The 27,674-nt window shown below is 41.9% G+C and overlaps 1 protein-coding gene across 8 annotated transcripts in view; it reads right to left on the reverse strand.

Moving 5' to 3' along the window:
* Positions 1-27,674, reverse strand: part of nf1a (neurofibromin 1a) — a 261,091-nt gene that overhangs the window by 126,600 nt on the left and 106,817 nt on the right. For 6 of the 8 annotated variants that reach the window (XR_009795929.1, XR_009795928.1, XM_061826399.1 and 3 more), the window contains exons 17-29: positions 23,665-23,911; positions 23,473-23,546; positions 19,518-19,601; positions 17,524-17,910; positions 14,589-14,728; positions 14,380-14,502; positions 12,524-12,607; positions 12,324-12,440; positions 9,592-9,773; positions 9,282-9,493; positions 8,705-8,866; positions 8,461-8,558; positions 1,470-1,605 (exon numbers count right to left, since the gene is read on the reverse strand). Coding sequence is in view for 6 of the 8 variants with exons in the window: in XM_061826399.1 (XP_061682383.1) it covers positions 1,470-1,605; positions 8,461-8,558; positions 8,705-8,866; positions 9,282-9,493; positions 9,592-9,773; positions 12,324-12,440; positions 12,524-12,607; positions 14,380-14,502; positions 14,589-14,728; positions 17,524-17,910; positions 19,518-19,601; positions 23,473-23,546; positions 23,665-23,911 (2,046 nt within the window). In the remaining 2 variants the exon portion in view is untranslated. The remainder of the gene's footprint in view (positions 1-1,469; positions 1,606-8,460; positions 8,559-8,704; positions 8,867-9,281; positions 9,494-9,591; positions 9,774-12,323; positions 12,441-12,523; positions 12,608-14,379; positions 14,503-14,588; positions 14,729-17,523; positions 17,911-19,517; positions 19,602-23,472; positions 23,547-23,664; positions 23,912-27,674) is intronic. The other 2 variants (XM_061826398.1, XM_061826400.1) reach the window with 2 other exon arrangements.

Here is a 27,674-nt window from a genome sequence, read left to right on the forward strand (position 1 = left end):
GAATGAAACCAAGGATCAAAATGTGTTTATATATATATATATATATATATATATATATATATATATATATATATATATATAACAGAGTAATGGCTTCATTCTCTGTGCTCTGGTCAGATGAAAACAAAATGGAATTTTTTGCCACAATACAAAACGATGTTTGGTGTAAAAGCAACACAGCTCATCACCCTGAACACACCATCCCAACTGTGAAACATGTTGGTGGCAGCCTCATGGTTTGGGCCTGCTTTTCTTCAGCAGGGACAGGGAAGATAGTTAAAATTGATGGGAAGATGAATGCAGTCAAATACAGGACCATTCTGGAAGAAAACCTGTTAGAGTCTGCAAAAGACCTGAGACTGGGATGGCAATTCATCTACCAACAGGAGAACAATCCAAAACATAAAGCCAATTCTACAATGGAATGGTTCACAAATAAACATATCCTGGTGTTAGAATGACCAAGTCAAAGTCCAGACCTGAATCCAATCAAGAATCTGTGAGCAAAGCTGAAGACTGCTGTTCACAAACGCTCTCTATCCAACCTCATTGAGCTCAAAATGCTTTCCAGGGAAGAATGGGCAAGAATTTCAGTCTCTCAATGTCCAAAACTGATAGACATACCCCAAACAACTTGCAGCTCTAATTGCAGCAAAAAGTGGTGCTACAAAGTATTAATGCAAGGGGGCCGAATAATATTGCACGCTCCACTTTTGAGGTTTTTATTTGTTAAAAAAGTTTAAAACATCCAATAAATTTCGTTGCACTTCACGAGTGTGTCCCACATGTTGATTCTTGACAAAAAAAAAAAAAAAAAAATTATATCTTTTTGTTTGAAGCCTGAAATGTGGCGAATGGCCGAAAAGTTCATGGGGGCCGAATACTTTCACAAGGCACTGTATACGTTGTATTGTTGAAAAAAAGGCCTGTTTCGTGTGGAACATTAATAAAGCATTAAAATACCTTCTTACGAGGGGGTCCTTGGAAAAATGTATTCTTTTACCCAAAAAGTTTGAGAACCCCTGTCCTAGAAGAGTCAGAGTTCTGTCTCTTTCCTGGTTGAGGTGTGAAAATCAGAATAGGTTCATTATTTCTTATGTAGGATGTTTGTTTTTTTCATTAATCATTTTCATCTATTGACATTTTATTGTAGCTCATAATAATAACTAAAAAGGCCATTTATAGTTTTGCACTGCTTTAGTTGCTTCTCTTTCAGGAGATAAATTCCATTTTAAAACAGTCGGAAATTAAAACGAGATTTTAGAATACTGTGAGATAAAAATCACATTGAGTTGTTATAGATTTACAAGTATGAACAGCTGTGCATGGATAGATGAAATGCAGAAAGCAGAGAGTTCAGCAGCATCAGAGAAACTCTGGAGAGGATGTTAAAGTAAAAAAGAGCTTCAAATAAACATATCAAGGTTAGAAGCTGATGGTGTTCAACTTGGGCAAGTGGGGGTGGCTACCTGGTAGAGACAGTGGCAGACGCTGCGAAGTTGAGGGGGGAACTCGCTGGATGAACCGATGATGGCATGGAAGAAGCGTTCAGTGATCTGCAACAGGTTTCTCTGATTATCTTCCAAATTCTCACCTTGTTCCAGTCTGAAGAGCAAGAGGAAAAATAAATCACATTCAATTATTTAAATATTCTGATCTAAAGATAAGTGTAAATCCTTCAGGGAAAAAAAATAACCAAATCTCGAAATATACATTCAGTGACGGGATTCATCTTTGAATTGCAGTACAACAGTGCTTTGAAAACAATAATACCCAGTTTCTGGGGTTTTTTGCCAATATGGGATGCTGTGTGTACATTAGAGAGGAAAAAAAGAACTTTGAGCAAAGGGCTGCAACATAACTACGGGCGAAAAAACAAAAGGGATCTAGATACTCTAAATAATGTAAATAATACGAATTGCCTTCTTTTCCTTTCGGCTTGTCCCGTTAGCGGTCGTCACAGAGTGTCATCTTTTTCCATCTTAGCCTATCTCCTGCATCCACTTCTCTAACCCCAAGTGCCCTCGTGTCTTCCAGCACAACATCCATGAATTTTCTCTTTGGTCTTCCTTTCAATCTTTTGCCTGGCAGCTCCTTCCTCAGCACTCTTACCAATGTACTCACTCTCTCGCCTCTGGACATGTCCAAATTATCGAACCTTGTTTCCAAACAATCCAATTTTGGCTGTCCCTCTAAAGAGCTAATTTCCCTCTCATTGATGGACATATATTTTGTTTTACTTTGGCTAATCTTCATTCCTCTCTTTTCTAGTGCATGCCTCCGCCTTTCTAATTGTTCCTACAGATGATCCCTGCTTTCACTGCATATCACAATTTCATCTGCAAACATCATGGTCCAAGGAGAATCCAGTCTAAGCTCATCTGTCAGCCTTTCCATTACCACAGCAAACAGGAAGGGGCTCAGAGCTGATCCCTGATGCAGTCCCACTTCCACCTAAAATTCTTCTGTCACACCTCCGGCACAACTCACCATTGTTCTGCTGCCATCATACATTTCCTGTACTATTCTAACATATTTCTCCGCCACACCAGACTTACACATGCAGTACCACAGTTCCTCTCTTGGTACTCTGTCATAGGCTTTCTCTCGATCCACAAAGACACAATGTAGCTCCTTCTGACCTTCTCTGGACTTTTTCATTAGCATCCTCAAGGCAAATAATGCATCTGTGGTACTCTTTCGAGGCATGAAACCAATCTGCTGCTCGCAGATACTTACTTCTGTCCTGAGTCTAACCTCCGGTACTCTTTCCCATAACTTCATTGTGTGGCTCATCAACTTTATTCCTCTATAATTTCCACAGCTCTGAAAATCACCTTTGTTCTTAAAAATGGGAACAAGTACACTTTTCCTCCATTCTTCAGGCATCTTTTTGCCCGCTAGTATTCTGTTGAATAAGTTGGTCAAAACCTCCGCAGCCACCTTTCCGAATTACTTCCATACCTCCACCCGTATGTCATCAGGACCAACTGCCTTTCTGTTTTTCATCCTTTGTAGTGTCTTTCTAACGTCCCCCATACTAATCATTGCCACTTCCTGGTACTTCAGTTGCCTCTTCTACTCTACCTTCTTCTCTCCCATTTTCTTCATTCATTAACTTCTCTAAGTATTCTTTCCATCTATTTAGCACACTATTGGCACGAGTCAACACATTTCCATCTATAGCCTTAATCACCCTTTCCTGCTGCACATCCTTCGCATCTCTATCCCCCTGTCTGGCCAACTTGTAGAGATCCATTTTTCCTTCTTTCGTGTCCAATCTGGTGTACATGTCATCATATGCCTCTTGTTTAGCCTTTGCCACCTCTACCTTTGTCCTACGTCGCATCTTGATGTACTCCTTTCGCCTCTCACTCCTCTCAGTGTCCCACTTCTTCGCTAATCTCTGTATGACTTCCTGTATTTTGGGGTTCCACCACCAAGTCTCCTTCTCCCCTTTCTAATGTTTTCCCTCACTTTTGTTTAGTTCAATGAAATCCATGTGTATTGTCTGAAACGGATGTGTAGCCTTGGTGGCACGTTGGAACAGCTGGAAAAGCGGAGGCCCCACAGCTCTGAGGACTGGGGTTCGATCCCGGCCCCACCCGTGTGAAGCCTGCATGTTCTCTTCGTGTATTTTGGGGTTCCACCACCAAGTCTCCTTCTAGCCTTTCCTACCAGAAGACACCAAGTACTCTCCTGCCCGTCTCTCTGATCACCTTGGCTGTAGTAGTCCAGTCTTCCTGGAGCTCCTCTTGTCCATCGAGAAAATCTCACCTCTTTCCGAAAGGCCACACAACATTCTTCCTTTCTCAGCTTCCACCACATTGTTCTCTGCTCTACCTTTGTCTTCTTAATCTTCCTACCCACCACCAGAGTCATCCTACACAACACCATCCAATGCTGTCGAGCTACACTCTCCCCTACCACTACCTCACAGTCAGTAACCTCCTTCAGATTACATCGTCTGCACAAAATATATTACACTTGCGTGCTTCTACCTCCGCTCTTATAGGTCACTCTATGTTCTTGCCTCTTCAAGAAAAAAAGTGTTCACTACTGCCCACCATCATCTGTCTCTCAAAGTTCCTTTCCTGGATGCCGTACTTACCCATCACCTCTTCATCACCCCTGTTTCCTTCACCAACATGCCCATTACAATCTGCACTAATCAGAACTCTCTCTTTCTCTCTCTGTCTGGGATTCTCAGAACTACTTCATCGAGTTACTTCCAGAATTTCTCTTTCATCTCTCAGTCACATCCCACCTTTGGGGCATAGTCGCGAATCACAACCTCAATCTCAAATTTCAGTTTCATCACTCGATCTTATGCTCTTTTCACCTCCAAGACATTCTTGATCAGCTCTTCCTTTAAAATAACCCCAACTCCATTTATCTTCCCATCTACTCAATGGTAAAATAATTTAAACCCTGCTCCTAGACTTCTAGCCTTACTAGCTTTCCACCTGCTCTCTTGGATGCACAATATATCAACCTATCTCCTAATCATCATGTCAACCAACTCCTGAGTTTTTCCTATCATCGTCCCAACATTCAAACTCCCTACACTCAGTTTTAGAATCTGTGCATTCCTCTTCTTTTGGCGACGAATACGGTTTCCTCCTCTTGTGCTTCAACCCACAGTTGCTGAATTTCTACCAACGCTCTGCAGGTTAGCAGTGCTGGGGCGGTTGTTGTTAAGCTGGGCCACGACCAATATGGTAACGTATTCTTATGATGAACGCCCAAATTTGTTTGGGCACAGTTTTACACGGGATGCCCTTCCTGACGCAACCCTCTGGATTTATCCGGGCTTGGAACCGCCCTACAGATTGCACTGGCTTGTGCCCCCAAAGGGCTGCTTTGTAAATAATACGCAGTGTAGCCTACTTAAATGTTTCATATGCTCAACGTAGCTAATTGTAATATCTCACAAAGAAAATGAAAATTCATCGAAAAATGGGGATCCACCGAATCCCCCCCCCCCGAACAGAATTCTGTCTTGCAACTGGGGTGAAAAAAAAAAACCTAAACATTGATATACCATTGCTTCTTTTTAATTTAGACAGAGGCAGGGTCTTTTTTCACCCCCTCAATGAAAAGTATGTACATTGGGCAAAAAAGTAGTCAGCCGCCAATTGTGAAAGTTTTCTCACTTAAATATGACACCTTTAATTTTCATCATCGGTATACCTCACCTATGAGAGACAAAATGGGGCAGGGGGAATCAAATTTCTAAAGAATGTATTAGTAAATTATGATGGAAAAGAAAGTATTTGGGTGGTGACAAACATTGATCTCCATACTTTGTTGGCAATAAGTCATAGGTAAAACATTCCCTAAGTCTTCACAAGGTTTTCACACACTGTTCCTGATATTTTGGCTTATTTTTCGATGCAGATCCCTTCTAACAGTAATGTTTTGGGGAAGCAAGCAAGCAAGTTTCTTTCGGCTTGTCCCTTTCGGGGTCGCCACAGCGTGTCATCTCAGATGAACGCATATATATGTTTGGCACAATTTTTACGCCGGATGCCCTTCCTGACGCAACCCTTCTCAGGGAATGGAGGCCCCAGTGGGATACGAACCCACAACCCCTGGTTTACCAAACCAGTGCTCTAAATAATCTAAAAAGAAAAATCAAGAAATTAAATTGTATGATTTTTTTTAACGATTTATTTGTGTGATACTGCTGCAAATAAGTATTTGAACACCTGTCTATCAGCTAGAATTCTGACCCTCAAAGACCTGTTGGTCCGCTTTTAAAAGTCCACCTCCACTCCATGTATTATCCTGAATCCGATGCACCTGTGTGAGGTTGTTAGCTGCATAAAGACACTTGTCCACCCCATACAATCAGTAAGACTCAAACTTGTAACATGGCCAAGACCAAAAAGCTCTCCAAAGACACCAAAGACAAAATTGTACAACTCCACATGGCTGGAAAGGGCAACAGAGAAATTGCCAAGCAGCTTGGTGAAAAAAGGTCCAGTGTTGGCGCAATCATTAGAAAATGGAAGAAGCTAAACATGACGGTCAATCTCAATCAGAGTGGAGCTTCATGCAAGCTGTCACCTCGTTGGGTCTCAGTGATCCTAAGAAAAGTGAGGAATCAGCCAAGGACTACACGACAGGGCGTGGTGAATGACCTGAAAAGAGCTGGGACAACCGTTTCCAAGGTGACTGTTGGTGATGCACTAAGACGTCATGGTTTGAACTCATGCATGGCACGGAAGGTTCCCCTGCTTAAACCAGCACATGCCAAGGCCCGTCTTAAGTTGGCCAATGACCATTTGGATGGTTCAGAGGAGTTATGGGAGAAGGTTATGTGGTCAGATGACCTCCAAAATTGAACTTTTTGGTCATAATTCCACTAACCGTGTTTGGAAGAAGACGAATGATTGGTTCCATCCCAAGAACACCATCCCTACTATGAAGCATGGGGGTGGAAGCATCGTGCTTTGGGGATGTTTTTCTGCACATGGGAGAACTGCACTGTATTAAGGAGAGGATGACCGCGGCCATGTATTGTGAGATTTTGGGGAACAACCTCTTTTCCTGAGTCAGAGCATTGAAGATGGGTCATGGCTGGGTCTTTCAACATGACAATGACCCGAAGCAGACAGCCAGGAAAACCAAGGAGTGGCTCCGTAAGAAGCATATCAGGGTTCTGGCGTGGCCTAGCCAGTCTCCAGACCTAAACCCAAGAGAAAATCTTTGGAGGGAGCTGAAACTCTGTGTTTCTCAGCAACAGGCCAGAAATCTGTCTGATCTAGAGAAGATCTGTGTCGAGGAGTGGGCCCAAAATCCCACCTGCAGTGTGTGCAACCTGGTGAACAACTACAGGAAACATTTGACCTCTGTAATTGCAAACAAAGGCTACTGTACCAAATATTAACATTGCTTTTCTCAAATACTTACTTGCAGCTGTATCACACAAATAAATCGTTACCAAAAAAAAAAAAAAAATCATACATTGTGATTTCTGGATTTTTCTTTTTAGATTATATCTCTCTCACAGTGGACATGCATCTACGGTGAAAATTTCAGACCCCTCCGTGATTTTTAAGTGGGAGAACTTGCAATATAAGAGGGTGTTCAAATAGTTATTTTCTTCACTGTATGTCATTCTTCCAATCCTATTCTGGATCATCCAAATGCTCTGTAGCAAACTTCACACAGGTCTGGACATGTATTGGTTTTCACAGGGGGGAAACGTCTGTCACTGGAGAATTTGAGTCCCTAGCACCATAGAGTTTAACTCATGGCTGCCTTGGTTACTTTGGTCCCAGCTCTCGACGGGTCATTCACTCGGTTCTCCCCCACCCCCCGGTGTTGTTCTGGGATTTTTGTTCACCGTTCTTGTGATCATTTTGAGCACAATGGGAGATCTTGCGTGTATCCCCAGCTCGAGGGAGATTATCAGCAGTCGTGTATGGCTTCCATTTTCTAATAATTGCTCCCACAGTTGATTTCTTCAAACCAAGCAGCTTACCTATTGTATATCCAGTCTCCCCAGCTTGGTGCACATCTGCAATGTTGTTTCTGGTGTACTTTGAAGAAATCTGTGGTCTTTTCCATAGTGGAGTTTGGAGTGTGACTGAGGTTGTGTGCAGGTGTCTTTTATATGATGAGTTCAAGTAGGTGCCATTAATCCAGGTGCGTGAAGGACAGAGGAGCCTCTTAAAGTACAAGTTAGATGTTTGTTGGAGCCAGAAATCTTGCTTGTTTTAGGTGACCACCTAGTTACTTTCCATCCCCTAAAAAGGTGCCGTTATCCAAGTAAATGCCAAGTGATTAAAGGAACAACTGATTTCATGAGCTATTTGTGGTTTCAATTTACATGTTTGCATGTACAGTACTCAAGACTTGTATGTCTTAATCTTTGAGATTGTACAGATATGATCAACAAGGTAACCTCCGGGGCGTTTGAGTCACAGGAGAGTACAGGTGGGCAGGCAACGTCTTGCCGCCATACTTGTCTGGAGCAGAGTCGGCAATGGTGCTTGGGAAACTCTCCTCCTGAGGGCTTGTCACTGCAACAAAGGCGAAGTTCCATCTCCATTTTGGCAGATCATCATTTCCAGCCAGCTAAAATACCTTTCATCCACGTGTACCTTAAAAGTATCTCCACAAAGCTGACATAAGTCACTGATTGGTATCTCACCTGAATTCAGAATAATTTTGCCTCAAACCAGATGAAGTTGACTGGTTGTAAACATTGGTGCTGTTACAATCCCATCCACTTTGATTTGGGATTTGGAATTCCAGCCAAACTAGTTGGAGGCATTGAGCAACTCATGAAAATTAGCTCCAAAACCACACACACTGTATGACAAGACTGAATAGTTCCAATGTATTCTGTCACTTTTGTGTTAAAAATAAAATAAAGGGAAGTGTAGATGTCGTGTGAAGGTTAAAATATATTTTCATAAGTGACACAAAGGCAAGAGAGTATCATACCGAGTGGAGTCCACCTCAAAACTGATGTGTTCAGGGGTTGTAATGACCCCTTTTAACAAAGGTTCCAGTAACTTCTGCAGGTATGCTGCTCCATAGACCTAATTTACAAACACAATGATCAGTTCACCCATGCAGTTGGAAATGAATCCCCATATCATGAAATGACATAGTATTTCAATTAAGGGGAAAACATGTTATTGTCATAAGAAAATTGCCTGTTGTGAAGTTATTAAAAGCTTCCTACCTTAAAACAAAAGGTCATTATTTTGCTGGCCAGGCTGTTTCCTCGAAAAAGGGTCTGCATGGAGTCTGCAAGCTCCACCTCTTTGGAAAACATATTCCACAGCAACTGGTAGAGGAGGTGACGGGAGTCGAACAGTGTCACCAGGACCCGAGCAAGCTCATCCTTGAAATGTACATGAAGACATTAATGCTGGAAAACCTAATGTTGGAATCTGATCGCTCATAGTTCAAATACACATTTGCTTTTAATAAAAACATGAAATGCATGGTTGTTGATGTCCAAAAGAATTTGGATTGTTCGCAGTTGCAGCCTGAAAGGTGAAATTCTTTGTCATCGTGAACTTTCTTGGAAGGCTACAGAATTTCTTCGAATACCAAAGAAGAGGTACAATCAATGATCTTAATGTTCAGTATGCTGTGTTTTACTGAAGTACAGTTTGTTTTTTGGAAGCCATATTTTGGTAATTATGGCCAAAAGCGCTCTTACCAAACCTGAACATTTTCCCCACATTTTTGAGGACTTGAAACTGCAATTCAACCCCACAGCCACCACCCATGAAAGAAAATAATATTCTCACCCACTGGGATCCTGGAACAACATTAGCCAGTGCCATGGCAATAGGTAGTTCGCCCTGGTCTCCCATCATAGTGACCAGCTCGACAAGCCTCTCAAAGCGATCGGCCAGCACTGTCTCAGCCAGTGTGTCAAACTCTGTTCCCTGCTGCAAGATCTTTGTCAACACTTCCATGAATGTAGCTCGAGTTTGGAGATCTTTGTGGTAACCCAGACCTGAGAATTCATGTTGTGAAAAAATAAAATGAATAAACAACAAAATTTTAATTGACAAATTTATCTTAAATTTGAAATTATAACAAACTTAAATTTACCAATAGAGTGCATGAGGCCGCTGTCAACATTTGCATTGAGGAGATTGGACATGGCCAAAATAGTGCAGTGGCGAAGAGAGGCGAGACGGCGAGACATCCCCCTCTTGCATCCGCCAACTGCTTGACCCTCATCTTCTACCTCGCTACAATCATTTAGCAGATTCATGAAAAGGGTGAAATACCTGGAAGATGCCAAAGAATATTTCAGAAAGTGTTTCTCTCTCCACTTACAAGGTAAAGATTGGCTACCTAACATTATTACAGACTTTTAGCAAGGTTGACAAATGCCGTAATGTCCAGTGTATAATACACTCTCGAGTGTAATGCACACTGCAAAACACACACACACACACACACACACACACACACACACACACACACACACACACACACGTGATCCCCTCCTAATTTGCCCATCTATTTAAGTCTGAGTCGTATTAAATAGTAAGGTTTGTTCGTTCTTTGATAATGTATGTATTACTGTGGCGTAGCCTAGTATTTTAACACTGTGACCAGATGGAGGTATTACCCACCTCCCACATGACAATTGGCATGTCGGCCGCTTGCACAATATACTTAAAGCTAGAAAAGTAAAGTACCAACATAACATTCACTCCTGGTGTAAAATAATTTAAAAACAAAACTGACGACAAAAGCTGCAAAGGAGGGATAAACATCCATAAAGGCCATTACCATTACGATTCAAAATATTACAACTCTTATAAGGTATTAAGGGACTGACTTACAAAAGCATTTTCATTATATAACATCACTAGGTATGCTGGGAAATCTGAAAGCAAGCCATATTTTTACGATGAAAGCCCTGTTAACGTTATCACGGTGGCTTGCTGTCAGCGGATTTCTTAGCGCGCTGTTAATAACACTGGTACAGAGTTCCCTCGCTACTTCGCGCTTGATTCTTTGTGACTTCAGTGCTTCGTTGGTTTTTATTAATCAAAAAAAAAAAAAAAAAAGAAAACCAAAGAAAAACACAGCCTGACCGGCATATTGCAGAAAGCCATCTTGATACACAGCAGATGATCCTATTTGGGAGCACTTTTAGCCTTTTTGGGATTCAGTGGGAGGAATTAACTTTGTGCAGCAAATGGCACAGGTACTGTGGTGGCTACTGGGATGTCCTCCAGGGCTCTGGAGAGGGCACTTTTATCCTTGTTGGGCCTTGCATTGTGATTTCCCCCCCTGAGGATGAGGCTTTTTAGCCAGCTAATGCTGTTTCAAAAATTATTGAAAAAAATATACAGCCTCAGAACTGTGCCTCTGTATGGTGCTGCTCGTCGTTACGTGGAGAAAGTGTTTCCAAGATGGCGGGCGCATGTTTTTAACAGGGATGAAAAAAGGCTTTTTTGGAAGAGGACGGCTACGCGTACTTCTTCAAGGACCGTGTTTACGATCATCATGTGGTAATGCTACAGGTGAGTGAACTTAAAGCCTCTATGAGCATCTCCTCCGCCATGTGTGTGACAGAGTGAGATGGGACTGCACAGGCATGTGGAGCAGTGAGAATGAGAAGGGATAGAAATGCAGCGTGAGCAATTGCAAGTACAGACGCTCCTCTACTTACGTTCAATCGTTTCAAGTTTTTTCGATTTTACGTTTGAACTGACTAAAATAATTTTGTAAAAAAAATTTTTTGAGAGTGAATTTTGTAGTTTAGCGCGCTCTCCGTGGTACGAGACGTTGAAACGATCTATTTGATACTGTCTCCATGGCGCAAATGACAGACTGAATGTGCCTTGCCTCTTCCCAGTTCGTCGCATCTTACCCTTGTGTTAAGACGGTGAATCTGTGATCTCTGTGTTTAAATATACATTGTTTTGGGTATTTGTAACCCTACGCAAATATGGTTGGTCAAAAGGGAAAGTCTATAAGTGATAGTGGTCGTCAAAAGAAGCAGCAACCCATTACATTTGAAACAAAGGTGGCTATTATCAGGAAAATTAATGCTGGTGAAAAACGTGAACATTGCACGTTTCTTCCAAATGCCTCTGTCGACCGTTAATACCATTTATAAGCAGAAAGATCTCATATTAAGAGTGTGAGCGGTGATACATTACTGGAACATACAGTAACAACTTCCGTTCATTTTCACATTACGTTCGGCCGTTCAAAATGTAATTAAAATGTGAGTTGAGCGTCTGTATATACAGTTTACAAGTTTAGCGAGGAGGACCGGGGAGGAGTACTGTTAAAGAGAGGACACATTGATGCTGAGTGCTTAAATGATCTGATAAAGCCTTCCGAGCAGAAAAACGGTGCTTCGTACCATTATTGTTCCCGCCACCAAGGAGTCTCCCCTGCGTTTCCTGACCACAGTCAGGCAACTGTTGCAGGAAAGATTAACAAAGGTTTTATAATTAAAGATTTAAGTAAATATGTGTACTCTTATAGTCTTGGTCTCAAATATGTAAAGTATAAATACTGTTTGCATATTTTAAATAATTCTGGTGCCCAGATACACATACATGAAAATTCCTGGTGTGCGTGTGCGTGTGTGTGTGTGTGTGTGGGGGGGGGGTCCTATTTCAGCATTTTTCCATACTTCACAGTGGGTTCCGGTTCCCATTACCCACGAAAAACAAGGGATTATTGTATTACAGATGATAAAAGGTTATCTGAGGTCTATGACACAAAGACAAAGACTGTTCTCCTTTTTAACAGTTAGTGTAGTGACAGAAGAAAAATGAAACAAGTATTCTATCCAGTAATCTAACTTGAGGAACAGCTGTGATTTGGCCTCCATCAGCTCTACTCCATCTCCCTCCTCAGGTTGCAGAGGAAGACCAGCAAGCAGAGACACAACTGCCTCCATACTGGCCTGGTCCAGGTCCCTGGACATCACACACAGACAGGAAGGAATGTAATGTCAAGACTGGTGTCAAGGTCAGACTTTGGACTGGCAAAAAACCTATACCTTGTCAAACACTTAATGTCATCATCAGCTGCTTGATTCGAAGTTCCCATCACCCAGTCAGTCAGGTATTCCACCATCTTGTTCCTTCAAACAATCAAAACAGAATGATGAAAACTACCTTTGGAAATGAGTAACTGTGACTGAAAGACCAGTGACAATTAATTATTGTGCCTCTTCAGATTCTCTTATCGCTTCACCTTGATGTAACCCTCCCTTAACATTTGTGAGAATAGGTTACAGGGTCAAGGATTCATGAAAATGTGAAATCTTTTGGAGTATGAGAAAGGGCAGCACTGTTTCAAATTAATTTGGCTCAATTTTTCTCAAGTGATCACGTGTTGACAAGTATTGCTAAGTATTGAGCTTGCAGCTTTACCTGCACACTAATAAAATGAAAGAGGTGTCATTTAAAATAATCAAGATTCTACCCATGTAAAATACTTCTACAATGATTAAAAAATAGACAAGCCTAAAAAAAACTAAAACAAAGTCAATATATTAGGACCACTAGAAGCTGAAAACCATTAACACTTTGGATCAATGTGTTCTTTAATATATATTTTTGTAATATTCTCCCTTTTTGCCACTGATTGAAGGTCACTCCATGGAAATTGTATGTTCTGTTTTATGAATAAATAAAGGTCTCAACTGTTTTTTTTGCTGTGCAGTTTCACTTACACTGGAAGTTGTATCCCTTGTAGATGATTCTGTATTTTATAATGTTTAGTGTACATAGCAATTTTTTTCTGATAGACTTAAAGGAGGACTTTGTCAAAAATACGAGGAATGGGAGCACACATTAAAAGTTAGGAGATGAGGGTTCAGTGTTTCTTTAATGCCTAAATTATCCACAGATTTCACCAAGAAACATCTCTAAATTGGAAAAGTAGGATCAAAATTCCTCTCTCGCTCAGACATTCCAAAGACCCCGGCTGGAAAACAGACAGCCAATCAGCGTTTCCCACGCCTCCAGTGCTTCCTGTTCTGACCCCCATTGCGCATGGATACATTTCACCGAACAGAGAACGCCCACTAGATGGCATTTTGTGGCTGATTTTTATGAAAAATGATTACAAACAAAATGAAAATAATGTACAATGTTCAAGCCTATGCGTTTGAGCCAGAATACACACAGGCGGAACTTGACGTGTTGGAGAGGGGGCGTGACGCTGACGAAGGAGCACAACAATCACAAAACATGGATCTGGGAGATCTTCCAGACAGGCTTATTTCGAAAGACAGTTGTTCGTGTTCTCTTTGTGACCAAATGCCAACTGTGGCGAAATGCTAGTGTTGTCGTGTGTTTGAAAAGCTCGTAGAAAAAAAAAGTAATAATAATCGAGTGTATCAGAATGAAGTTGGATCACGATCAACATGCCTGCATAACTTCCTCAGATGGATACGAAGTTGTTTGTCTGGACGAAGACATGTTACATCTAAATTTACTTACGGTTCATGACAGTTTGATGAAAGGACCACTTGTACATCCAGTGGAAAATCGGTTAGTACACATTTTTAACGGTCTTGGAATGCTATGGGAATGCTATGTGAATGCTATGTGAGCTATGTGACTGCTATGTCTTTCTTTCGGCTTGTCCCTTTCGGGGTTGCCACAGCGTGTCATCTCAGATGAACGCACATATATGTTCGGCACAATTTTTATGCCGGATGCCCTGCGACTGTCTAATGGTTTATTTATATCTGGAACATAAAATGCAAAAAAAAAATTGGGACTTCCCTAAAGTGATTACACTTATATATTCATCTTGCTTGGACAGGAAAGTTCTTCAGCAAAAACGAGACTCTGAAAAGGGTCTTTAGATAAATTTACTGTGAAACTGAGTAAGTCAAATTACCTGAACTTCATCTCCTGGCAGAAGGACAGGTCATCTCGTCTCTCCATCATTACCTCGACGAGCTGGCACAACTTGGTTTTGATCTGGATAGCATGAACCATGTTTCCAAGAATGCGAACATACCTTTGAAAAACCAGCCAAAAGTTTAACAAATATCAAGACAGTGCTCTAGTGCATTACTTATATTTGCCATTGGAGTTATTTCTGACCTGACAAGGTTGAGCATCATGGTCTCAATGCTAGCTTGTCCTAAGTGTTCAGAACTGCCCTCAGTATGGTTATCAAGTAGGTTCTTCATGATAGCAATAGTCTGCTCCACAAATTGGGTGTTAGTGTCATTGATTGGAACCTGAAAAAGGACAGGCACAGAGTAGATTTCAAACACTGCATTAAGACTACAGTGGTACCTCGACATACGACTAAATTTACATATGAGGTTTCCCAGCTACGATTCGCGGCCGGGACTATTTTTTGCTTTGTCCTCCAAGTCAGGATTTGATGTACAAACAACTGCTGATAGATGGCGCCACAATCATTAAGACGCTGAAGGACACAGTATCGCCTCAGCTTTTCAAGCTTCACTCGGTCTTTGAGTGCTCACCTCGGCTTGGTAGTATCTCTGTGCAGCTGTGCTTGCATTGTTTTATTTTTCATTTTGTACAAGTGAATTTTCAACTATGCAGCCCAAGAAAGCAATTGCTAAGGAAAGCGGTGAGAAGAAGAAGAGGATGATGATAAAGTGTGAAATAGAAAAACACAAACTGGGTGTAAGAGTGAGTGACTTGGCAAAGACTGACCGTTTTACGTCAACCATATTGGCAATCCCTCGATAAACGTCAATGAGGAGTCGTCAATGGGGTTTTAGTCACTTTTTATTCAACCCTTTGGCAGCACACACCAAATATCCTAACAACAAACTACTGCTCTGCCACACACTCTCCCGCCTAGTCTACTTTACACCACCCCCTTCTCCGCTCTTAAAGAGGTACACTCAATTACAGCTATTGTACTGTATTTCAATATGTAAGATTCTCAAGCAGAAGGAATCCATGTGGCTAATGCCAGTCAAGGGGGTAAAAATTATTTTTAAGCTATGGAGCTGAGGAGAAGCTGACGACAGAGCAATTAAAGGAGTGACTAATGGACGAGCATAAGAGGTGCAGAGTGAGAGTTCTGACGAGGAGACGGAGAAGAAAGGTGATCTCTACCCCCGAGATAAAGGACTTTGCGTGAAGATACATCCCGAAAAACTTGCAACTAGTCGTGCATCGGTGCCATGTAATGACACATGCCTGACACATTTCAGAAACACTTCAAAACAGGCACAAACAAACTATCCTTGGACAGGCATTTCTTGAAATGGCCATTTGTTGACACAGAAGAATCCGTTGCAAAAAAGGCCAAAGTTGTGCAAGAGAAAAGACCCAAAGATAATTAAGCAAAACCGAAAAAAAAGTACAGTAACAATTAAGGTAATTTAAGTTCATTACGTGTACAGTAACATTAAGCTAAGCAGCTGAGTGAAATGATACAGATTAAGTTCAGCAAAAGTGAAAGAAAAACTTGTTGCAATTAAGTTCAGAAATAGAGTGTAGAGAAAGGACTAAGTGAACTAAAGTGACCGAGAAACCACCTCTTCCACAAACATCCCCCATCTACATTCTCCAACCTCTACCAGTCTCATGTTACCAAATATTGTCTCATCTCCAAGGTAAGTACACTTTATAAAAGCAGTTTCTTTCTTTCCATTTCCCTTTATGTTTTTATACATTACAATAAAATATATGTTCTGCAATTGGCAAGCAACGATTTCAGGGTCTACCCTGCCTCATGCCCAATGATAGCTGGGATAGGCTCCTTCACTCCCGCAACTCTTGTGAGAATAAGTGGTTCAGAAAATGGATGGACGGACAATATTTGTGATTTAAAAATACATTTTCTCATTTAAATAGAATGAAAAAATTGGGTGACATTTTGGGGGCTGGAAGAGATTAATGGCATTTACATTAATTTCAAGAAGGAAATCTGCTTTGCCATAACAGCAACTTGAAGTAAGAGCTCCGTCACGGCACAAATTAAACTCTTATCTCAAGGTACACCTATCTAGAACCACGTGCAGCATCCTTACACTGAAAGCTTTTTTTCCCCACTTTAAGATGTAGACCTATGCCCCTTTTTCATTGCACATGAATAGGGAGCCTTAACATTTGCCTTGGTTTTGGGGGTCGACAGAAATGTACAGCCAAATAATACTTAATACTACCTTAGTTGTAAAATAATTGAGAAGGACAATCTCCTGGATGTACCTCTTAGCATGAGGTTCTAGGGCATGGTAGGGATACATTTTATTTGAGTAGACAGCCAACAGTTGTTTATACTACTGTATTGGTTAGATCAGGATCTCACAAAGGCAAACCGTAGTGTAATATAAGTTTAGCGTGTGTTGTTGTTCTTTTGGGTCATTTATCTTGGTAAAGCTTCAGCAACAATAAATCTTAATGAACAACAGGCAGCTGTTCAGCTCACTCATTCACTGAGCAGGTGCAATTATTGAGAAAAAATTTCATTGAGGTTACAATAAGGCTGCAACATAATGAAAAATTAACTTAAATAACTTAAGTCGAATAATGTGGCTACAAAAATAAAAAACTATGGTCTCGGAATACTTTGTAAATTAACGGTATTGTCTGGAAAAAGACTGGCGTACAAAACAAAATGAGAATTAAGTTTTCTGCCATATAGATATATTTGAAAAGGCTGGACTCAAATGACATTTTATACGAAATCAATTTTACTCCATGTCTGAGAATAATGCTAAAGGTCCTGATTTTGAAATATAGGTGTTTTTGAATGCCCTAGTGAGTTTAACTGCCTTGGATTGGAACCTCAGCCTTAAGTATGGGAATGTGATGAATGAATGAATGAATAAATGAATGAATGAATGAAGTGAACATTGTACAGCTTCCATCCATCCATTTTCCAAGATGCTTATCCTCACAAGGTTCGTGGGAGTGCTGGACCCTATCCGACCTAACTTTGTGCAAAACGCAGACTACCTCCTGAACTGGTCTCTGCTACAATGAAATTTGGTAAACAAATTAATACTGTGCGATTGGGTATGAGGAGTAAAACACCTCCACTCACCGGACCCTGTGTGTCAAAGAATTTACCAATGCTGTTCCGCAACTTATTGAAGAGCATTGGGTAAAGGGCAGGGCTAAGCTCCAGTCCCAGTAAGTCTTTGACGTTGGTACGGACATGGAGGCCGACTCTGTCATGGCCACACACCAGCAAGGCCAGCAGCCGATCAACAAAGCGGCTGACCGGTGTCTCACTTGAGGCTGATGAGGAGCAGGAGGCTGAGCTAATTGGGTTAGAGATCTCACATGGACCCATGGAGATCATAGAATGCTTGCGCTCACTCATGGAGCCCATAGGTGGGCTATAAGTGGAAGGGCCAGGTGTGCTGCGTTGCTGAAGACATACACCACCAAGGGCACAGAGGAAGCCTGTCATGTTGATCCACTCCTGCTGTTGGGAGAGGAAGCAAAGAATCAGGGGATGTCGCAACAGTCTCCCACAATTTGACTATACTATGTTGGGTGCCTAAAATACAACACTGCAATCTTTGTGCAAAACTGAACATGAATACTGGATGGATTGCTTTGATAGTGGCTCTTCTATAAAATAAGTGCCTGTGTCTTTAAAGATTCACTAAAGAAAAAAAAAACATTTGACACATCACAAACACGTCTCAGTAACAGGATGTACGATGAATGAAACATTTTTTTAATTACAAAGTTTACAAAAATGGGCTTCAAAATGGATTCTTCCAGATTTTTTAAACTTGCAGACACTGTCGGTCTGCCATTGATGCGCTGAAAACTCCGCCGTCCCCGAAATTTCACTGCCCATGCCTTCCTCTACGGCTCCTAATCGCGAAGAGGATAATTCTTAATGACGGAGGTGGCGCACGCGCTTACAGGCTGCAGAGAAGCAACCTCTGAGGGCTTATATCATCTCCCCAGAGTTATGCTGGTTATCAAAGCATGCATGGGGAGTCTGCTATTTTTTGGGCAGTTGAGACAAATTCAGTGAAAACCTGAGGGGGATACAGTGGACCCCCCCGCTTTCTCGTGGCTGCCCACCAATGTTCAGATGTGGTAGAGTATCCCCAAATACAGGTGTGAAAAACCTGTTGCATCATTCCCAAAAAGACTTATGGCTGTATTAACTGTTAAGGGTACTTCGACTAAATATTTACACCAAAGGGTGTGAATGCTTATGGCTGTGATATTTCAGTTTGGGTCCTGGTCCAGTTGCAGCATGATTTATTTTCCCCTCATCGTGTCTTGTAGATGAGCGATACCCATGATGTGAATTACAGCTCTCATCTTTTTAAGTGGGAGAACTAGCGCAGTGTGTGACTGACTACTTATTTGCCCCACTGTATACACTCAGACAACTATCCCTGCCATCTCTGGGGTGAGAGGTCGGGTACACGCTGAATTGGTTGCTAACCATTTCCAAGGGTACACAGAAAGACAACAACTCATGCCAACATTCACAACTCCAGGCAATTTAGTCTTCAACTAACCTGCGATGAATGTTTTTGGAATATACGCGAAAACTAGAGTACCCGGAGAAAAAACAGGCACGGGGAGAACATGCAAACAATACAGGCGAGGCCGAAATTGAACCCAGGTCCTTGGAATTGCGAGGCTGATGTGTTAACTAGGGTTTCACTATATATACACATTGTCTAATATTTTCCCATGGAATAAGAATCAATGGTGCATGAATTTTCAGCATTTGCGGTCTTGCCCGGTCCCGATCCCCCATAAATAGAAGGGATCCACTGTATTGCCAAACATTGTTTCACCCTGAAATGGATCACAATTAATACATTTAACCTTTTACTTCTTATTCGAGGAACAAAAAAATGAACCATAATCCGGTGCTTAGACTAGTGGGAGCACAGAGAACGTATGCTGTTAAAAAATTGTCTTCAGTTTAATTCCCCTTTAATAGAAAACTCATTCCCCATTCACATCTTGAACTACTTTTCTTTCCCAGATGAGAAATGAACATCATGTATCAATAGAAAAAGGAGTATGCTCCCTCTGAAAGATACCTACCTGCCCATCATCTGCCTTGTTTTTGGGGAAATTGAGGATTTGTTTTGTTGCCTGGTCCCATTTAGTGTATGTGTCCTCCCAAGCCTTAATATGGAACAATCACATGCAATATCAACTGAGGTGAACAGACATCAAGGAAATGACTAACATTTTTAATAGAGCAGTGGAACTTTGTTTCACGAACAACATTTTTAAGAAATATTTTACGCACTATGCTGCGATTCATGAAAGGTTGTGTCAAGGACGCAGAGAGCTCAGGTGCTTTTCTCATGCCAAATAAACATTGGATCCATGTTTCTCACATTGAAGGCATCTTTCTTTTTGCTCTAATTTAGTCCGAAGTATCGCTCCAAAGTAACTGAAAACTGGTAATGGTTTTAAAGGAAGCTAATGTTGGGGAAAAAAAGACAATGACGAAAAATGAGAAAGGTATTTGTCGTCTCACTATTCTGTTTGGTTTGGAAAATGTACCATCTGTAGTATTGCAATAATTGTCAATCACATTTGTATAACCTCCACCCGGAAGCTGTCACCTTAATTTGGTGGAGGGGTTTGTGTGCCCCCATGATCCTCGGAGCTAAATTTTAGGGGGCTTCACACCCCTGATAGGATCACCCATGACAAACAGGTCCTAGGTGAGGGACCAGACAAGTCACAGCTGTGAGACTCCTATAATGAAAGATTTAAATGGATCAAGGTTTACCTTAATCGGACGTGGGTAACCAAGGGCCCCCTATCTGGAGCCAGGCTCGGAGGTGAGGCTCGAAGGTGAGCATCTGATGGCCGGGCCTACAGCCATGGGGCCTGGCCGGGCACACCCCAAAATTGTAAAAGGTACGCCTTAAGGTGGGGGGGATGAGACCTGACTGTGGTTTGTGCCTATACACCAAACAGCAGTTCAGAGTACCAAAACTTTTTGGAGTCCTGAGAGGTGCGCTCCTGCTGGGGACTTCATCGCTCATGTGGGCAACGACAGTGAGACCTGGAAGGGTGTGACTGGGAGGAACAGTACTCCCAATGAGAAACCAAGCAGTGTTCAGTTATTGGACTTTTATGCTCATCACGGATTATCCATAACGAACACCATGATCAAACATAAGGGTGCCCACACGTGCACTTGGCATGAGAACACCCTAAGTCGCAGTTCAATGATTGAGTTTGTGGTCATGTTATCAAACTTGCGGCCCTATGTCTTGGACACTCAGTCGAAGAGGGGCGGAGCTGACAAGTGATCACCACCTGGTGATCTCCGACCTTTGACAGAACTTTCCTCATGTTGCAGGGGCAACAGGGGACATAGAGTCCGAGTGGACGATGTTCCACGCCTCCATTGGTGAGGCAGCCGACCGGAGCTGTGAATGTCAGGTGCCTGTCATGGCGGCAATCACTGAAAACGTTGGCGGGCACTAACAGTGAGAGATGACGTCATGCTGAAAAAGAAACAGCTTCACTGACCAAGTATGTAACAACACACAAGGTCTCCAGAGTGTGTGCCGCCCTAGTACTACATACATGTTTAGTACAAAGAAAAGAACAAATGAACTAAGAACAAAGGGCAATAGATAGTGAATTGACAGGGAACTTTTTTCCTCAAGAACTCACAAATGTGCAAAGTTGTGAAAGGGTAAAGTCTTTTGCATTTAGAGCAGTTAAGCATGCCCATTAGAGCGATAGTTCACTGCAATGGAAATTGTGCAAAAGGTGTCAATGTTTAAGGATGGTATTCAGTTTAAAGTGACGAATTGTGCAATAGTCTGTCGTATATAATAATACTGATTGGCTCAGCCGGTGTAACAACAGCTCAAGGCAGAAAATTGGCAGCATGTTGCAGTGGAATTATAGATTACCTGTTAAAGAATGTAGTAACTTAATTGTAAGAGTTAAACTGTTGGAATGCCTTCTAGCTTTGATATGCATTGATATGATTGTCCATTGCTGATGGAGTTGGTCCTTTTTTGTGACAGCCCCAAACCAGACTGTGATGGAGATATTGATTCAATGACTGCTGTGCAGAACTGTCTCAACGTCACTTATGGTAGGCTGGGCTTTCTCAGAAGCCGCAAGAAGTACATCTTTTGCTCCACTTTTTTGAGCATGGAGTTGATGTTTGTCTCCCACTTAAGGTTGTGTGAGACTAGAATTCCTAAGAACTTGACGGTCCCAACAGTTGACACAAGACCGTGGGACAGCGTGAGAGGCAGCTGTGGTGAAGGATGCCTACTGAGAGTCCACAATCATTTCTACAGTCTTTAGTGTGTTCAGCTGCAGATTGTGTTGCCCACACCAAAGCGCCAGCCTCTCCACGTCCAATCAATATACAGACACGTCACAATCTTTGATGAATACGATGATTGGGGTGTCACCTGTGAAATTTTGACATCTGGGTGCCTTCAGGTGCAGTCGTTTTTGTAGAGCGAGAAGAACAGCTGGTAAAGGACACAACCATGGGGTGCCCCGGTACTGATGGTGCGGGTGAATGAGGTGGTGCCCCCCAGGCTCACCTATTGTGTACTGCCAGTCAGGAAGTTGTAGATCCACTGGCAGATGTCAGGTGTGACACAGAGCTGGTAAACCTTGGAGGGGAGGGCGTCGGGGATGGTGTTGAACGCAGAGCTGAAGTCCACAAAGACGATCCTCGCATAGGTTTCCTTGATGTCAAGGTGTTCAAAGATGAAGTGTAGATCCATGTTGACAGCATCATCCACAGACCTGTAAGCTCAGTAGGAAAACTGGAGTGGGTCAGAAAAATGTGCCGTACCCTCTCTTGATTGGGGATGAGATACTACCCAAAATGAAGGACTACAAGTATTTTGTAGTCCAAGTATAAAATGAGGGAAGGATGGAACACAGATCGACAGGCGAATTGATGCAGCATCTGCAGTGATACGGACTCTGTATCGGTTCGTTGTGGTAAATTACCTAATTTGAAAGGCGAAGCTCTTTTTACCGGTCGAGCTACGTTCCTCCCCTAACCTATGGTCACGAGGTGTGGGTCGTGACCAAAAGAACAAAATCCCAGATACAAGCGGCCGAAATGAGTTTTTCCTCCACAGGGTGTCTGGGCTCCCCCTAAGAGATAGGGTGAGAAACTAAGTCATTCAGGAGGAGCTCAGAGTAGAGACATTGCTCCTCTGCATTGAGAGGACCCAGATGAGGCGGCTGGGCCATATGATTCAGATACCAACCAGACACCTCCCTGGTGAGGTGTTCTGGGCACGGCTCACTGGAAGATGACCTAGGAGATGACCCATGACACCCTGAAGAGACTATGTCTCTCGGCTAGCCTGGGAAGGCCTCAGGATCCCACCAGAAGGGCTAGATGAAGTGGCTTGGGAGAGGAAAGTCTGGGCATCGCTGCTCAAGCTACTGCTCCCATGACCCGACCTCGAATAAATGGTATGAGATGGCAAGATTTTTATAGCTCTTTCAACACCCAGACATTTTAAAACAGGTGCAAACAGATGAATAACATTTTTAAAATGACCCTTGGTAAACACTGCAATGGAATTGCAAAGTCCACTGGCCTCCACAGAGCTCCACAAAAGAAGGTGCATATTGCACAGTGCCACCAGTGAAAAGGAACAATCCTATGGACATCGGCCACAACAGAGTCAATCAGGATGGAAGTGGAAAGGAGCTTGTCAGCAAGCTAATGGAACTGGCATGCTAGCTAGTTGGGGACATGAGTTTTCATTATTGGAGCCTTAGTTACTTTTAGTGACTTGCCGATAAAACAATGTAAACTGGGGATGGAGCTGATTAATTTTGTTTTATTGGGATATTTTCTATATTTCAAAAACAAAGATTCAGAACAAATTTTGTTTGAGAAACAAGACTCCACTGTAATTAAATTATAATGTATTATTGCATTAGTTCACATTATCAATAGGTTAGCTCAAGCTGCCATGCCTCAAAACATCTTTCAAGCTAGACGTAAAGGTCAAAATAACTTCACCTCAATGTTTCCAGGGGTGGGATGCTCAATCCTTCTGAGTAAGGCCATTACTCTCTTTTGCAATGTGGAGCGACCTAAGAGCATAAAAATACATTTTTAAAGTGGAGAAGATGCCAAAATTAATCTGGAGTTTACACAGCTCAGATTTAACATAGCCCTGCTTTTGAGCAAAAAAGCTTTTGTTTGACTGACCTGTTCCCATCATGTTGCTGATGGAGGCCAGTTCACTGAAAGTGGCGTAGTTGGGCAGGATGCTCTGGACGGAAACCTCATCAGCAGCGCTACGGATGTCAGCCTCTTCACAGAGATGGCGGAAACATGACATTGCCACCATGACAGCCTCTGTGTCTGGACTCCATAGAAACATGTAGAGAGACACTTCAAGCTTGGTCTGAGCCTGCCGGCAAATTGGGATACCTCCACCCATGGTGGCACACTCCTGTAGGAGGCGCAAAGTATACATTAGACCCAGGTGATGGCATGATACATAGCTGTCAATAAATACCATTTCACAGTGAAGCCTGACATATAGTGCCAAAAATGGTCTACTAAACAGTCAAGATTATGCACGAGATGCTGTAAAGTAAGTGTAGATTCAGATTTTAAATCGAAAAAAAATGTGACAAAGGACTGCTGTTTACTAGTGGCAAACTGGTGTAGGTGACAAACTACAACATTTTAGATACAAGCATCGATATGTCACGTTTATCAAATTCTAACAGTGTCGATGGCAAAGGGGTTATTGTAGTGGTTGAACAACTTCTGATTTTTTTTGTACTTATAAAATTAACAACTCCACGTAACACAACTGCAGAGTCCCCTCCAAATGTACTGGTAATTTCCCTAGTTTTTGTTCGTATACTGAAGACATTTGTGTTACTAATCAAAAGAGAATGAGACAAAAATTCAGACATCCGGATCTTATTTCATTGTATTGGGATCTAGATGTGTTAAACAACTTGGGCCAGAGCACCTTTTGTTTGAACCATCCCACTCTTCAAGTGAGCAAATATTGGAATGTGGTGATGTGGAGTGGGTGTTTCTAGTTTCTCAGTTGTTGCTTTGTAGATTGCTTAAAGTAGTACTGACATCCCTATATAGATTTCAAAATAGATATTATGTAAACTACATATTATTCATTTCAATGTCTACACGAAAAAAAAATTGAGTGGAGAGCGTGTCATTCATGTGCAAGGTTGCAGAAGTCTCACTAGACATCCCAGTGGCAGACATATTGCCTGCAACATCATTTCCAAATGTCATACTTGGACAACCGGCATCGAGAAGACGATGTGCCACCTGCTATAGGAGACGAACAACAGAGATTTTCGGATTTTTCTGACACCCCTTTTGTCAGGGAAGCTTTTTTCGAAGAAGAGAACATCTCATAATCAAGCGAAGTGACCGGGGCTATATTACCCTATCGTTTCGAGCCATATTTACATGATATATGGATCACTTCTCACTAATAACAGACTCCCCGAAAGACAGACGAGGAACACGATGAAATATTAAAAATGACAGGCCTATAATTGTTTGATTTTCTAACTCTTTTACAGGTCTTGTGTATGTAGCGTACTCGGAAGGACCCATGCCGGGCTAAGTAACTACTTGAGGGGTGCCCAGACACCGGTGGCCGGTGGGGTGGGGTTGGGGCTACTTTCTCCTCCTTACACGCAGTCAAACCACATCCCCGGCTGATCTGCCTCCGCGTTGGGCTAACGGCAGCAGATAAAAACGCCGTCGAACAATGACACAAACACCGGCCCGCACACATCGACACACTGAGCACTCCTGATTTACCTACTTTATGAAGTTATTATGACGTGGGTCTTTTATTTTGTTCTGAGAGGATTACAGTGAAGAAAATAAGTATTTGAACACCCTCCTATATACCAAGTTCTCCCACTTAGAAATCATGGAGTGTTCTGAAATTTTCATCATAGGTGCATGTCCACTGTGAGAGAGAATCTAAAAACAAAAATCCAGAAATTGCAATGTATGACCTTTTAACGATTTATTTGTGTGACACAGCTGCAAATAAGCATTTGAACACCTGTCTATCAACTAGAATTCTCACCCTCAAAGACCTGTTAGTCCGCCTTTAAAAGTCTACCTCGTCTCCATGTATGTGTGTGTATGAATCAGATGCACCTTTGTGAGGTCGTGAGCTGCATAAAGACACCTGTCCACCCCACACAATCAGTAAGACTCAAACTTGTAACATGGCCAAGACCAAAGAGCTGTCCAAAGACACCAGAGACAAAATTGTACAGCTCCACATGGCTGGAAAGGGCAACAGAGAAATTGCCAAGCAACTTGGTGAAAAAAGGTCCACTGTTGGAGCAATCATTAGAACATGGAAGAAGTTAAACATGATAGTCAATCTCAATCAGAGTGGAGCCCCATGCAACAGATCAACTTGTGGGGTCTCAATGATCCTTAGAAGGTGAAGAATCAGCCCAGAACTACACAACAGGACTTGGTTAATGACCTGAAAAGAACTGGGACCACCGTTTCCAAGGTGACTATTGGTTATATACTAAGACGTTACTCTGCTTAAACCACCACATCAAGGCCCGTCTTGAGTTTGCCAAAGACCATTTGGATGATACAGAGGAGTCATGGGAGAAAGTTTTGTGGTCAGATGAGACCAAAATTTAACTTTTTGGTCATAATTCCACTAACCGTGTTTGGAGGAAGACGAATGAAGAGTTCCATCCCAAGAACACCATCTTTACTGTGAAGTATAGGGGTGGTAGCATCATGCTTTGGGGGTGTTTTTCTGCACATGCGACAGGATGACTGGACTGTATTAAGAAGAGGATGACCGCTGCCGTGTTTCTCAGCGACAGCCCGGAAACCTGTCTGACCGAGAGAAGATCTGTGTGGAGGAGAGGGCCAAAATTCCTCCTACAATGTGTGGAAACCTGGTGAACAACTACAGGAAATGTTTAACCTCTGTAATTGCAAACAAAGACTACTGTATCAAATATTAACATTGGTTTTGTCAGGTGTTCAAATACTTATTTGCATCTGTTTCACACAAAGCGTTTAAAAAAAAAAAAAAAAAAATCACATTGTGATTTCTGGATTTTTCTTTTTTGATTATCGCTCTCACATTGGACATGCAACTACGATGAAAATTTCAGACCCCTCCATGATTTCTAAGTGGGAGAGCTTGCAATATAGCAGGGTGTTCACATACTTATTTTCTTCACTGTACGCCGTCTTACGCGGACAGAGAGTTTGAGAAGTGGTGACTATACGTTACTATACGCTCACGTTACACGCTACTATAAACTGTCTTCGTACTTTTATTTTATTGTTTTGTGTGGTACTGTATTGTGTGTGATTAAATTCTCTTAAACACAATACAAGTGCTTTTTATATGTTGCCGGTTTGACTAATGGGATTTATTCTAAATTCACATGCAACATATGCTATAAACTGTGAGACAAATTAGTCCCCCACAACAATTTTTTTAATAGCTCTATATACACCGACCTGTCATTTAGAACCCACAAAAGCTCTCGTCCTTTGCACCTGTCCAATCCATGTTTCATAACGAACCGGGTGTTTTGGAAAAGAGTGAAGAGTGAATCCATCCTCCCGAGTGTTCAGCCAAAATCCAGCAATACAACGTGCCGGCATTTTGGTTAACACGATGAAAAAAATAATTACAATAGTACAATAGGTATAAAACAATATAAACAATGGACCCCGCTACTGCAAAAAATGTCACTTCCTGGTTCTTATCCAACACAAATGCCTCGAGACGATTTTCCTGGGGGGAGATGCAAAAATCCATATACGACAACATCATGATGTGTGGTGAAAAAATGGATGGGTCTATTCCGGCTGCCTTTTTTTTTTTTTTTTTAAATTAAAAACGTACTAAAAATCATGCTTTACGTTTCAGTAGCACTTTAAACGTATTGTTTGTCATTAGCGTTGTGTTCTACCTGTTAAAAATTGCTGTTCGGCAAACATGAAGACCAGAAAACTATTTTCCCAAAGACAAACCATTCTGAAGCTGAGGGAAGAGGGAAAATCAACCAGAGCTATCACACAAACATTGGGGATAGTGAACAAAATGAAAAAAAAATACTGGCGTACTGAGCAACAGACATCGACCAGGTTGGCCAAGGGTATCAATACCAATTGCTTACCAAGCTTCTACTGCAGATTTGAAAAGGACA

Source organism: Syngnathoides biaculeatus, chromosome 8 (assembly GCF_019802595.1).
Source record: "Syngnathoides biaculeatus isolate LvHL_M chromosome 8, ASM1980259v1, whole genome shotgun sequence".
Lineage (NCBI taxonomy): Eukaryota > Metazoa > Chordata > Actinopteri > Syngnathiformes > Syngnathidae > Syngnathoides > Syngnathoides biaculeatus.